At 42.2% G+C, this 12,795-nt stretch overlaps 1 protein-coding gene across 1 annotated transcript in view; it reads left to right on the top strand.

Annotated features, from left to right (window-relative positions):
* LOC139584559 (leucine-rich repeat-containing protein 4C-like) overlaps positions 1-10,166 on the top strand; it is a 97,317-nt gene extending 87,151 nt beyond the window's left edge. Inside the window, exon 3 of the mRNA XM_071416559.1 lies at positions 5,203-10,166. Within this exon, the coding sequence (XP_071272660.1) occupies positions 5,259-7,199 (1,941 nt within the window). The 5' untranslated portion in view covers positions 5,203-5,258 and the 3' untranslated portion in view covers positions 7,200-10,166. The remainder of the gene's footprint in view (positions 1-5,202) is intronic.
* Positions 10,167-12,795: the final 2,629 nt, after the last annotated feature.

Raw genomic sequence — 12,795 nt, 5'->3', positions numbered from 1 at the left:
AATTGGGGTAAAGGTAATTAAATAATTAATGGCCTTGGTAATCATGAAATTAACCGATAGTTACAGTAATAGCCTGCCCATCCTCCAGTGAAAATGGGACGTATTTTGTTCCAGAGCTGGCCTTATGGCTGGACTCACACAATGGAGAATGTACTGTAGCTAAGAACTTCTTCAAGACCACTAGTGTGGCTCCCTCATACATACTGTAGGTTGCAACACTGAAGTCAAATGTCATTAAAATACAGTACTGCATCATGGTGATTCCACTGATCCATAGTGACAGTCAGACAGACACAAAGCTATATGAGCACAAGCATCAAAAATATATACTCATCTCTGAACCTGCTGCAAAAGAACATATAGAAACTTAAGAGCACAAACACATGAAAGTACACACGCATAATTTTTGTTACATACTAAGGCATGCATGCACACATGCCCGCAAACAAGCAAACACACACACACACACACACACACACACACACACACACACACACACACACACACACACACACACACACACACACACACACACACACACACACACACACACACACACACACACACACACACACACACACACACACACACACACACACACACACACACACCAGCACAGAGGAGAGGCAAGCATAGTACAGCATACACATCCCCTAACAGCATGACATATAATAGATCATCATTCCCTGCTATCTTTGTGGCTCTGCCTTTTCACAGTCCAGTCACAGAGGCCTCTGAGCATCACTGTGAAGTGTAATCAGAACTTTCCTAAAATGTCTGCTTGATTGAAGGACTGGTGGGTGGCAACTTTCCTGTTATTTATGTCCCCACAGTCTGAAATATAAATCACATCACAGCTTCAGACATGGCGTGCCTGCCTCCACTCCTCCTCTCCACTGGAGAGATACAGCACAGATGTTGGAGGAATTATTGTGATTTTGTTTTATGTGACTGAGATTGAGACTGCAAGGGGAACACTCTCAGAAACAGAAATAGATATAAAACACACTGCCAAGGTCATCGCAGGTTCATATTGTGGTTCACAGTGTGAGTGAGTGAGTGAGTGAGTGTATTGTGGGGTAGACGGGATCATTTCTCTCTCTGTTTTTATGTTTGGGGTTCTGGCAACTTATGGTCTTGTCAGATCCTATCTGAAATGGTTGATGTGGCCATACCCTGTATGCACCTGTGAATGACAGGGGATTGCTTATATTTTGGGCTCTGTGTGGTGCATGTCTGTGTGCATGTGTCTCTGTCTCTGTTTTGTGTGTGTGTGTGTGTGTGTGTGTGTGTGTGTGTGTGTGTGTGTGTGTGTGTGTGTGTGTGTGTGTGTGTGTGTGTGTGTGTGTGTGTGTGTGTGTGTGTGTGTGTGTGTGTGTGTGTGTGTGTGTGTGTATGTGTGTGTGTGTGTATTTAATCCTGTAACCTTTTTTTTAGGCAGATTATGCATAGGGGTTTTACGGTGACCGTATTACCGCCACACCAGCGGTCACAAGTCATGACAGCAGTCAAATTCCACGTGAACGTTTAGTCACGGTAATCATGGTTCTCCAAGCTCTGATGCTGCTGATGACCATTAGTAGCCTACCAAACTTGATAACTGCCTGGTACTCAGCACTCTACTGGCCCTCTAATCACTCTGACATCAATGAAAATTTGAAAACCTAATCAAACACTTCATGACAGCATAAGCTCATGTTGCTCAACATTTCTATAGGCTATGGAATTGCGTGAGAAAACAGAGTGATGGCCTCTGTTAAAAAAAGGAAGATCCCATCAGCTTTCTACACACTAGGCCTACTATATTTATTTCTCAACTTTCCTAATATTAAGCACATTGTTTCTCTTTACAACAGGAGTATAGCCTACCTGGCTGGCATGAAAAGGAACCACGGGAAAAGTGTCCTCCATATGCTATTTAAGTGCATAGATGACATGTATTTTTTTCTACTGCCCTTGTTTCGAGTAAGGTGCATGATAATGGTCCATTCTAAATCACAACAAATTTAACACATATTATTTAGTGTATGTAAAGACAAGATTACATCAAGAATAGTGTGATGGTTAACAATATTAGCCTATCACATGTGAATGATATATTAGCCTATCACTTGTGAATGATATATTAGCCTATCACTTGTGAATGATGCCCAGTGTATTGCTTTGCAATGGGTGTAGAGCCTAGCTGGCATACTATACATAGCGTGTGAGTTTGCGGAAGATAATTTTCACTATTAAAATGCACCTTTATAATAAAAGCATTACATGCATAATTGTATTTGTGGTCAATTTTGAGAATGGGTTTTCCTGCTAATGGAACATTTGCTCTTATAGCCTACTACTGTGTGAACATTGCTGCGCTTATAATGTGAAGAAACAGCCTAATAGTTGATCAACACTCTAAGCTAAACGTTCTCATCTGTTGCATCAGGCTCATTGCTTAAAACAGGTGTTTTGATGATAGTGGTTGTATTCATTTGGGATCTATCGCATCCCACAACTGTCCCAGACTATGTTTGGAATATGTGTTTCTCGCGCAGAATAGAATAGGTCAACTGTTGTACTACGGGGGATAGTAGATTGACATAGGCTAGTGCTTTTGCAGTTCGCTAGGCCTACTCATCTTATTGACTGACGAAAAGTAAATTTGGACAGTTCTTCCAATATCTTCCATATGCACCTCAGAGTTGGATAAGGACACAGATCACGAGACCGATAGCCATGTGAGTGAGAGGTGCTTCGACATGCAGCCGGGAGAAGGGAACTATCATTATTATATTCAGCCCAAGGGCACAATGGGCACTGGCCCCAAAAGGCATAGATTCTTTTAGGGGGCATTACGGCCACAAAAAGTGAATGCAGCCGCGAAATTCGAGGCATTATCAAGTGCTTGTCAAATTGGGAATGAGAGACTGATGAAGTGTGTACAGCCTTTGCAAAAAACAATGAGCCCTCATGCCTTTCATGCAACTTTTTTCAAATCATCATTAGAGTTGCATCATGCAGCCTTAGAATGTATAAAACATCTAATCATAAAGCCCAACATTTGTATCACAATTAAAGTTACATAAATAACTCTAAATTAAAAGGATAGGCGTTCCATCAACGGGACAGTTGTAAATCATACAGTGCATTTTGTCAAGATCGCAGATTTTAGAGAAACAACAAACGTCGGTACATATAAGTGTCTTATATCGGCTGAAAACTTAAATTGTTGTTAATATAACTGCACTGTCCAATTTACAGTAGCTATTACTGTGAAAAAATGCCATGCTATTGTTTGAGGAGAGCTCCTAACAACAAAACACTTTTTTCAACGTGATAGGTTTGATAAATTCACCTCTGAAGGTGACATGTGTACTTACATTCTGAAATCTTGCTCTGATTTATCATCCAAAGGGTCCCAGAGATAACATGAAGTGTCGTTTAGTTAGATAAAATAATTTTGTATGTCCTTAAAAGGTCCATATAGCATGCACAATCAATTTTGTATTTCCACATGTTCAATTTGCAAATAAAGGAATCTGTGAAAATCTCACCCTGAACGTTGTTTGAACGAGTCAAATCATGTTTGTTTCTATTCCTCAGATATCCTAGAAGGTAACATGACTTCACTATTTCATTAGGAGTGTAGTATATCCTATAGGACACCATATTTGGTCAGAGAGCGATGCCTTCATGGCACGCCGAAGACGCGGGCGGCCATCACTTGAACGACTGTATCTTTGTCAAATAAGCACCAATCGGGGTCAAACAAAGCTATCTAGATAGCCAATGAGCTGGGATTTACGGGAGTAAACCATGTATATGTCATAAAATGTAGGTACTAACCTTGTACGACAGAATGCCTTTTCATTTTTGAGAAAAAATACAAGGGTATTCAGAGTTATAAAGTTATGAAAAATGGTTGTTTTGCAAATGTTGAACTTATAATATGGATACTAATACTTGGAAAGCTAAATAAAATTCCAAGTATACAGATTTGACGATATTCTTGCAGAAAAATGGAATATGAACACGAATGGGTTTTTCATGATTTGCCCAAATGTACCTGGGGACTTCACACTAAAAGTCTTGAGGAGCAGTCATACTCCAAGTTATCCATCTGAAACTTTTCACATACACTGCTGCGATCGTGTGGACACTATCGGAATTACAACCAGAGTGATGGCTATAACAGTGACCTTTCTCTTGCATTTCAAAGATTGTGGTAAAAATACACCGGTTGGTTTTTTCTTTATATTTTCTTTTACCAGATCTATTGTGTTATATTCTCCTACATTCAATTCACATTTCCACAAACTTCAAAGTGTTTCCTTTCAAATGGTACCAAAAATATGCATGTACTTGCTTCAGGGCCTGAGCTACAGGCAGTTAGATTTGGGTATGTCATTTAGGCGAAAATTGAAAAAAAGGGGGCTATCCCTATGAAGTTTTAAGCATATAGGAGTACCTGTTTCTTTCTTAACTGCTCAACACGGAATAGCCACTTGTGTGCACTCCCTCAAATCATTTGGGGAAAATATCCTTTCTATTTTATTCAGCTACAGTATGTTCAGTTGTATTATTCATACTACAAAATAATAAGAATAATGCCATGGATCTCTAAGAATATCTTGTCAGCTAAATTAATTAGTGTAGCCCATAGCCATTGAAATAGCCAGATCATGGCCTACAGTAACATAAGGACAACTCAAAGTATGCTATTCTGTTCCTCTAAAATAGACTACATATCATGTTTCGTTAAACCTGTCTAAAATAAATAATGTGTTTATTGTGATGGTGTAGGCTATATTACATGGATTTATTAGACTTTTTAAAATGTAGATGTTCCAAAGGTTTGCATCAGTGATTTGTAGGCTATATGTGGAAGCCAGGAGAAGCTAAATGTGTTTATGTTAATTAGCGGTCAATTACCGTGAGACCTGCAGTTATTTGCTTGACAATCACCGGCTGACTAAATGTAATGACCGCCACAGCCCTAATTATGCACGGTTTATCCTTTCAATGTTTCATTGCACAAGAAATGCATTAAAAGGCTTCAGAGCATGTGTCATCACTCAGCGCTCATGTACACATGTTATAATTATATCTTGCAAACACATTATAAATCACATCATATTGCAATACATGATGGCGTTGCATTTACATTCCTCCCTTTTAACCTACCCCTCCCCTTTCTCTCTTCTTCTCTCATTTCAGCCTTCCCCAACCCCGCCTCTTCCCAAAGAGTGGATGATCCAGCCAATGAATTATGAATGTTGAACAAAATGACCTCTTCTTGGCAGCAGCAGACGATGAGAGGTCCTAGGTGGAACCGGGTCCTGTCCGACCCTTTGTTCGTGCTGCTCCTGGCCCTCCAGCTCCTGGCGGTGGCGGGCCTGGTGCGCGCGCAGACCTGCCCATCCGTCTGCTCCTGCAGCAACCAGTTCAGCAAGGTGATCTGCACCCGGCGGGGACTACGTGATGTCCCAGACGGCATCTCCACCAACACACGATATCTGAACCTTCAGGAGAACCTCATCCAGGTGATCAAGGTGGACAGCTTCAAGCATCTGCGGCACCTGGAGATCCTCCAGCTCAGCAAGAACCACATCCGCAACATTGAGATTGGGGCTTTCAACGGCCTGGCTAGTCTCAACACCCTGGAGCTGTTCGACAACCGCCTCACCACCATCCCCAACGGGGCCTTTGAGTACCTCTCCAAGCTCAAGGAGCTGTGGCTGAGGAACAACCCAATCGAGAGCATTCCCTCGTATGCGTTCAACAGGGTGCCCTCGCTACGGAGGCTGGACTTAGGGGAACTGAAACGCCTCTCGTATATCTCAGAGGGAGCTTTCGAGGGACTCAGCAACCTGCGTTACCTGAACCTGGGCATGTGCAATCTCAAGGAGATTCCCAACCTCATCCCTCTGGTCAAGCTGGACGAGCTAGAGATGTCAGGGAACCAGCTGACGGTCATCAGACCCGGCTCCTTCAAAGGGCTGATCCACCTGCAGAAGCTGTGGATGATGCACGCCCAGATCCAGACCATTGAGAGGAACTCCTTTGATGACCTGCAGTCGCTTGTGGAGCTCAACCTGGCCCACAACAACCTCACTCTGCTGCCCCATGATCTCTTCACCCCCCTGCACCACCTAGAGAGAGTCCACCTCCACCACAACCCCTGGAACTGCAACTGTGACATCCTGTGGCTCAGCTGGTGGCTCAAAGAGATGGTGCCGGCCAACACCAGCTGCTGCGCCCGCTGCAGTTCCCCAGCAAGCCACAAGGGGCGCTACATCGGTGAGCTGGACCAGAACTATTTCCATTGTTATGCACCGGTTATCGTAGAGCCTCCGGCTGACCTGAACGTGACAGAGGGCATGGCAGCGGAGCTGAAGTGCAGGGCAAGTTCTCTGACCTCAGTCAGTTGGATTACACCCAACGGCTCCATTATGACCCACGGTGCATACAAGATCCGCATTTCCGTGCTAAACGATGGCACGCTCAACTTCACCAACGTCACCATGCAGGACACGGGCACCTACACCTGCATGGTGAGCAACTCAGCGGGCAATACCACAGCATCTGCCACGCTGAACGTGTCATCCACAGAGAACGTCCTGAGCTACTTTACCACAGTGACAGTGGAGACCATAGAGCCAGTGCATGACGAGGGGCGCACCACAGTTGGGCATAATGTGGGCCCTACCCCCTCTGCCGGCTCCTGGGAGACCGTCTCATCCACATCTACCACCACCACCACCACGGCCCGGACACCCCTCTCCACCCGGGTCACAGAGAAGACCTTTACCATCCCCGTCACAGACCTGAACGGCGACTCAATGACCGGCCTGGACGAGGTGATGAAGACCACCAAGATCATCATCGGATGCTTTGTGGCCATCACCCTCATGGCCGCTGTCATGCTCATCATCTTCTACAAGATGAGAAAGCAGCACCACCAGCAGAATCACCATGCACCCCAGCGCACCATCGAGATCATCAACGTGGACGAGGACTGTGTGACGGGCGGGCCGGCCATGGAGGGCCACCTGACTCTTCCCCCGCTCGAGCATGAGCACCTCAACCATTACAACACCTATAAGACTGCGTACAACCACGTCTCCACCATCAACTCCATACACAGCTCGGCGCACGAACCTTTGTTAATCCGGGCCAGCTCGAAAGACAATGTACAAGAGACCCAGATCTAAAACTTTTTTCATAATGAGACGAACTGATAAAATTACTAAAAGGGACATTATTGGATATTAGTTATGAGGACTATGAATGGGAAGTGGAGGACTTGACTCACTGTGTGTCCAGGGTATCAGTGGTTGATGTTTATTCAATGACATTGGGAAGGAACTAGGGTATGTCTAATGTTTCAAAAAGTGTCTTTACAAAACAGAAGTTATTTATTTAAGAAAAAATATATTGTGGTTAATCAAGAAAAAAACTGTATTCTGCAAATATTTTTTCAGCACTTATTTCATCAGATGTTTTGTTTTTCTTCATTTGAGGGAGGGTGGTTTACTAATATGCTTACAAACTCTATGTGACTCTAATGCTAACCATAAGTCTGTATGTGATGGCAAGTTGGCAATCACTTTTTACCCCACATACTTTGAGAATTTCTAGATAACCGCAGAGATTTCCTCCTGCCACAAATTAATTGATGAAATCTTTTGTGACCATCTGTTAATTTAGATGGATTAAAAGCTTGGTCGTTATCTGAGGGTGAACGCTGGGACTGTCAGCGATGAAATCTGATAATAACACAATATTTCATTAAATCTTCCACTCAAATGCATTAGACACAGATGTACACTTGGCTCTGCCATCGATAGATTGGGGACGTTAAACGAGGGTAGTGTGTTCCAAACTAACCCAGGGCCAACTGTTAGCAACAAGCGATTCATAGTTGTTTCACTGTGTTTATTGCGCCAGAAAGTCACACGTTTCACACAGTGTTTTTGTCTCATTTACACGTTGTGCATTTATACTATTTGTGATTCCTTCTTTATTCTATTTGCTCTAATCCATAATAACTTTGTGAGTCACACAAAGATGCTTTAAGATCACTTTGGCAAATGTAGTCAAGCATATGAGAGCTCCCTGAATGTCATTCCCCTTGTTTCCATCTGACACCATCTGTTATAATGGTGTGCCATTCCATCACAGATATGGGCGTATTTCCAGAAGATTGCTGTATCATATTAATGTGGTTCCTGAGAAATTAAGCACTTCTCCAGGTGTTGAACGATCTAATAATTTGTCCAAAAGAAGATTCCTAGAACCCAATAATTCTGATGTAATAATCAGAATTATAATAATCCTGTATGAACTCTCTGTGACCTCTGACCCCTGACTTCAAGGAGCTGACTGGTGAGTGGGAGAGGGAGTTTAGGACCCCGAACACAGCTGTTTCTTCCAGCACATTGCCTGTCGTCTGTAGTCTGTTCCCACATTGGGCACGGCAGCCTCAGATTCACACCGGGCTCCTGCCAAGTGCAGGATGAAGCCCAGAGGACAGAGTGCCAGGGCTTTTGCAGAGAGAGGATTTAGGTATGAAGCGTGTGACGTCGGGCATCAAGCAGATGTTCAGGTCACACCTGCATCCCTCTACCTCGGCCATGGCACCATTTCCATTTTAATTGATGTGCCTGCAGGGGCTTTGGGTGGACAGCTTTTCACAGGTACCCTGTTCCCTGGAAAACGTTCAATAGGCCCCACAGTGAAAGATGGTGCCATAAATACAGAGGCCAAACAAGTACCCTTCACATCCAAGGCTTAGCCACATGCCCCAGGTGTCTCTTTATAGATGAGGTGAACTGATATTTTTTTCTCCCTTTTACTTTTGATCTCCACACCCTCCATAATGTCAAACATCTAAGAAAGAGTATGCAACAGTCCTTTTTCATTCGGTTCCATTCTGTTTCTTAGAAAAGAAATGATTGTGTACTATTTTACATTTTCCAGAAGGTTGGGGGTAAATTCTCATCATTGTTTCCCATCCAGATGTCATCTAGTTCTTCTCTGGGAGAAAGCACTATTAATGATATGATGTCAAATACAGTAGTGGGCTGATTCATTCACCATAAAAACCATGACCTTGAGCGGAAAGGCATGAGCTAACAGAGTTCCCATTGGCTAGATGCTTTACTCATTACTCATAGTCAAATGAAAATATTTCTATGGATAGCATTAATGGAAATGCACCTCAACTATGTCACAATATTTTTACAGTGACGTAATAGTATGTCATCCCCTTGCACTTGACCAGTGTTTGGCAATAAACAGTAAGGTATAGAGGTTGTTGCAGATGATACTGCTATGTTGTGTCATCCCAGTTACTTTTCCACTTAAACTTAGACAGTAGGGGATGCAGGACCAGAGAATAGACAAATGATGCAATCAGTATAACAGTCACTTTTACAGTATACTTTTGGCAGCACGTGCACAGAAAGATGTAATCCACAAAGATGAATGAATAACTTATTTTAATGTCATGTGGCACTTAATGACGTCATTAATAATTAAGTAAACTCCATCTCACATGAGCTTCTTCAACCCAGTTTTAGTCAACATGAAACAAATATGTTCCTCAGTGTGACATCCCTGCCAATACAATAACTACTCATGGTGAAACATGTTTACATGAAGTTTAGCACAGTGGTAAACCATGTCTTTGTGTGTTTGGGGATCATGGTGTGGTCTGGATCCAAAAGTTTGAAATAAGAGTTTATCTATCTTCCTTTCTCTTTCCTTCATTATTTTGAGACTTTTATGGTGAATCTATTGAAATGTAGTCAATCCATCTCATTCTGTATGTACTGTACCTCAGTGTTTTGGTTGGGTAGATGGGGCAAGATGTTGTTCTTTCCACGTCATTTTTTTTTTCTCTGGAAGGGAATGCTGTTCTAGTGGTAGATTTATATAAAGATACATTTTGAAATAAAATAAAACAAAAAAAACATTTGTAAATTTTAATTTTACATGTGCCAACAAACTGTTCAACAAGTGAAAAAGAGAAACATGCTGTAAAAGAATAAGAAATTGATTATCATGTAAGTATACTTTCATGACCTTAAAAAATATGAAGATTGATTATAGAAACCAGAGTTTGTAGTTCATACACAAAAATAAGGTTACAAATAAACTATTGTTGTTTTTCTGTACGGTCTGGTTCTTATTTACAACCTTTTTTTCTCTGTAGTTAGAGCCACAAACAACACACCACCCAGAAGTGTTTTCTGTGCAAGGAAGGTCATCCGTTGAGGTTGCGGTATAAGTAAGTGAATATGACAGCTGTATATGAAGTGATAATAGCTTTTTCTCCTTCTATTCATTGCATACAGCATCACGGTCTCTGCATATAATTATGGAGATTGCCAGCAGGTTACAACGATGACTAATGTTCTTGTAAATGGTTGATTGTCTACAGTGGGAATGATTATCAAATTACCACTAGCACTCGTCCTTGTCAAGTTTCATATTAAAGACTTTGATATAGACCTGGAAAGTGTGAATGATGATGGTTATTACTTACTTTAATTGTTGTACAATCTGGTGAAGAACAGGAAACTGTAACAGGGTCAAAGGATACAAGGTGCTAACAATATGCCTTGCTTCTCAAATGAAAGACCTTTTACAAGTAAGATAACACGTCTTGTACTGTTACTAACTACTTACTAACTAGTAATGATAACTAACTGTGATTTAACAACCACAACAGTAAACACATTGTCACCATCCCCGTAAAACCCCACACCATCAGCAGTTAGTCAAAGCATGTGTTCTTATAGTACCCTCCCGGGAGGAGAGGTCTGGATTTCCAACTGTGCTTGACTTTTTCACACCAAGGTTTATGAGATTTGGATTAAACTAATCATAAAATCTGATTGTTATTACAGATAATCTAGGCAAGTCTATTGTTAGCACACTTTACATAACTGAGGATTCAGACGCTTGAGGGGAGGAGAAGAAGCATTAGCAATGAAATTCAATTGAAATGTAAATGTTCTGCAACTTGGATGAATTTGTCTTTTGTGTGTTTGTGTTTGCAATAACATGGTGTACAACAGGGTGTTGATACAAGCCACAGTGTCACGCCCTGACCATAGTTTGCTTTGTATGTTTATATGTTTTGTTTGGTCAGGGTGTGATCTGAGTGGGCATTCTATGTTGTATGTCTAGTTAGTTTGTTTCTGTGTTTGGCCTGATATGGTTCTCAATCAGATGCAGGTGTTAGTCGTTGTCTCTGATTGGGAACCATATTTAGGTAGCCTGTTTTGTCATTGTGGGTTGTGGGTGATTGTTCCTGTTCGTGTGTTCCTATGTTCTGTGTTCACTATTTCGGGACTGTAGCATCTTCGGTTATTTTTGTCAGTTTATTGTTTTCGTTCTTGTTGAAAAGTATTCGAATAAATATGAATACTCACCACGCTGCGTATTGGTCCGACATTTCCTACTCCTCAGATGAGGAGGATGAAGAATACCGTTACAGAATCATCCACCACAACAGGACCAAGCAGCGTGGTAACGGGCAGCAGCAGCAGCAGCAGCAGCAGCGAGATCTGGACTATACAACTTGGGATGAAATAGAAAGGTGGTCGGTCGACCCAGGGAGAGTGCCGGAGCCCGCCTGGGATTCTCTGGAGCAGTGCGAGGAGGGATACCGGCGAATGGAGTTGGCACCGCGATCAAGAAAGTGCGGATGGAAGCCAGAGAGGCAGCCCCAAAAATGTCTTGGGGGGGGGGCACACGGGGGGTGTGGCTAAGCCAGGTAGGAGACCTGAGCCAACTCCCCGTGCTTACCGTGGAGAGCGAGCGTACGGGCAGACACCGTGTTATGCGGAAGAGCGCACGGTGTCTCCAGTACGTGTGCATAGCCCGGTGCGACATTTCCTACTCCTCAGATGAGGAGGACGAAGACTACCGTTACACACAGTCATTATAACCCAGTTGCCACCTCAAAAACAAATCAAATCAAATCCCAGTTGCTTCCTCAGTGCAAACATATTTTGAAGTTCGTAATAGGCACCTGTAAACTATTTGAAATGGGATGTCTTACACCCTATTTGCCTTACAAGCCTGTCTGGCTTCGTTTGCAGAATCAAGTAAAATGACATTTACCTGAAATAATGTGTTCTTGTATCCATTGTAGCCACATTTTCCCAAAACGTATCTATGTATGTTTTTTAATTTTTTTTATTTCACCTTTATTTAACCAGGCCAGTTGAGAACAAGTTCTCATTTACAACTGCGACCTGCCCAAGATAAAGCAAAGAGGTGCGACAAAAACAACAACACAAAGTTACACATAAACAAACGTACAGTCAATAACACAAAATAAAAATCTATGTACAGTATCTGATAGACTCAAAGTTCTCTGGTGTGTAAAATAACATCAAACTTTAGAGGACTTTAGATGCATGTTTATTAGACAAAAATGCCTACCAGCCTGTGACAGAATCTTGTAATTTTCTGCCTGGATTACATGTTGCAGGCATTATTGAATGAGGGATTCAGAAGCCTGAGTATAGGACCTGTGTATCAGTAAACACAGTGTGTGCTACTGTCTGATCCTGCAAGAAATGCTACAGCTGCTTTACAACACAGCAGGGAAATGTGTAGTTAGCAATGTTTAAATGTACTGTACCTGTTTTACTCTTACTATGTTTGAGCACTAAAAACAGCATGACAGTGTACTGTCGGGTTTGCTTTGTTATTGATGAGAATACATTTTCTCTCAGCCTCATGGAGGATAGCATGAGATTAGCTATACAACTTTAGCTATACAATTAG

The sequence above is a fragment of the Salvelinus alpinus genome, chromosome 9, assembly GCF_045679555.1.
Source record: "Salvelinus alpinus chromosome 9, SLU_Salpinus.1, whole genome shotgun sequence".
Taxonomy (NCBI): domain Eukaryota; kingdom Metazoa; phylum Chordata; class Actinopteri; order Salmoniformes; family Salmonidae; genus Salvelinus; species Salvelinus alpinus.
The sequence above is the reverse complement of the archived record's forward strand: the minus strand, read 5'-3'. Positions and strand labels throughout refer to the sequence as shown.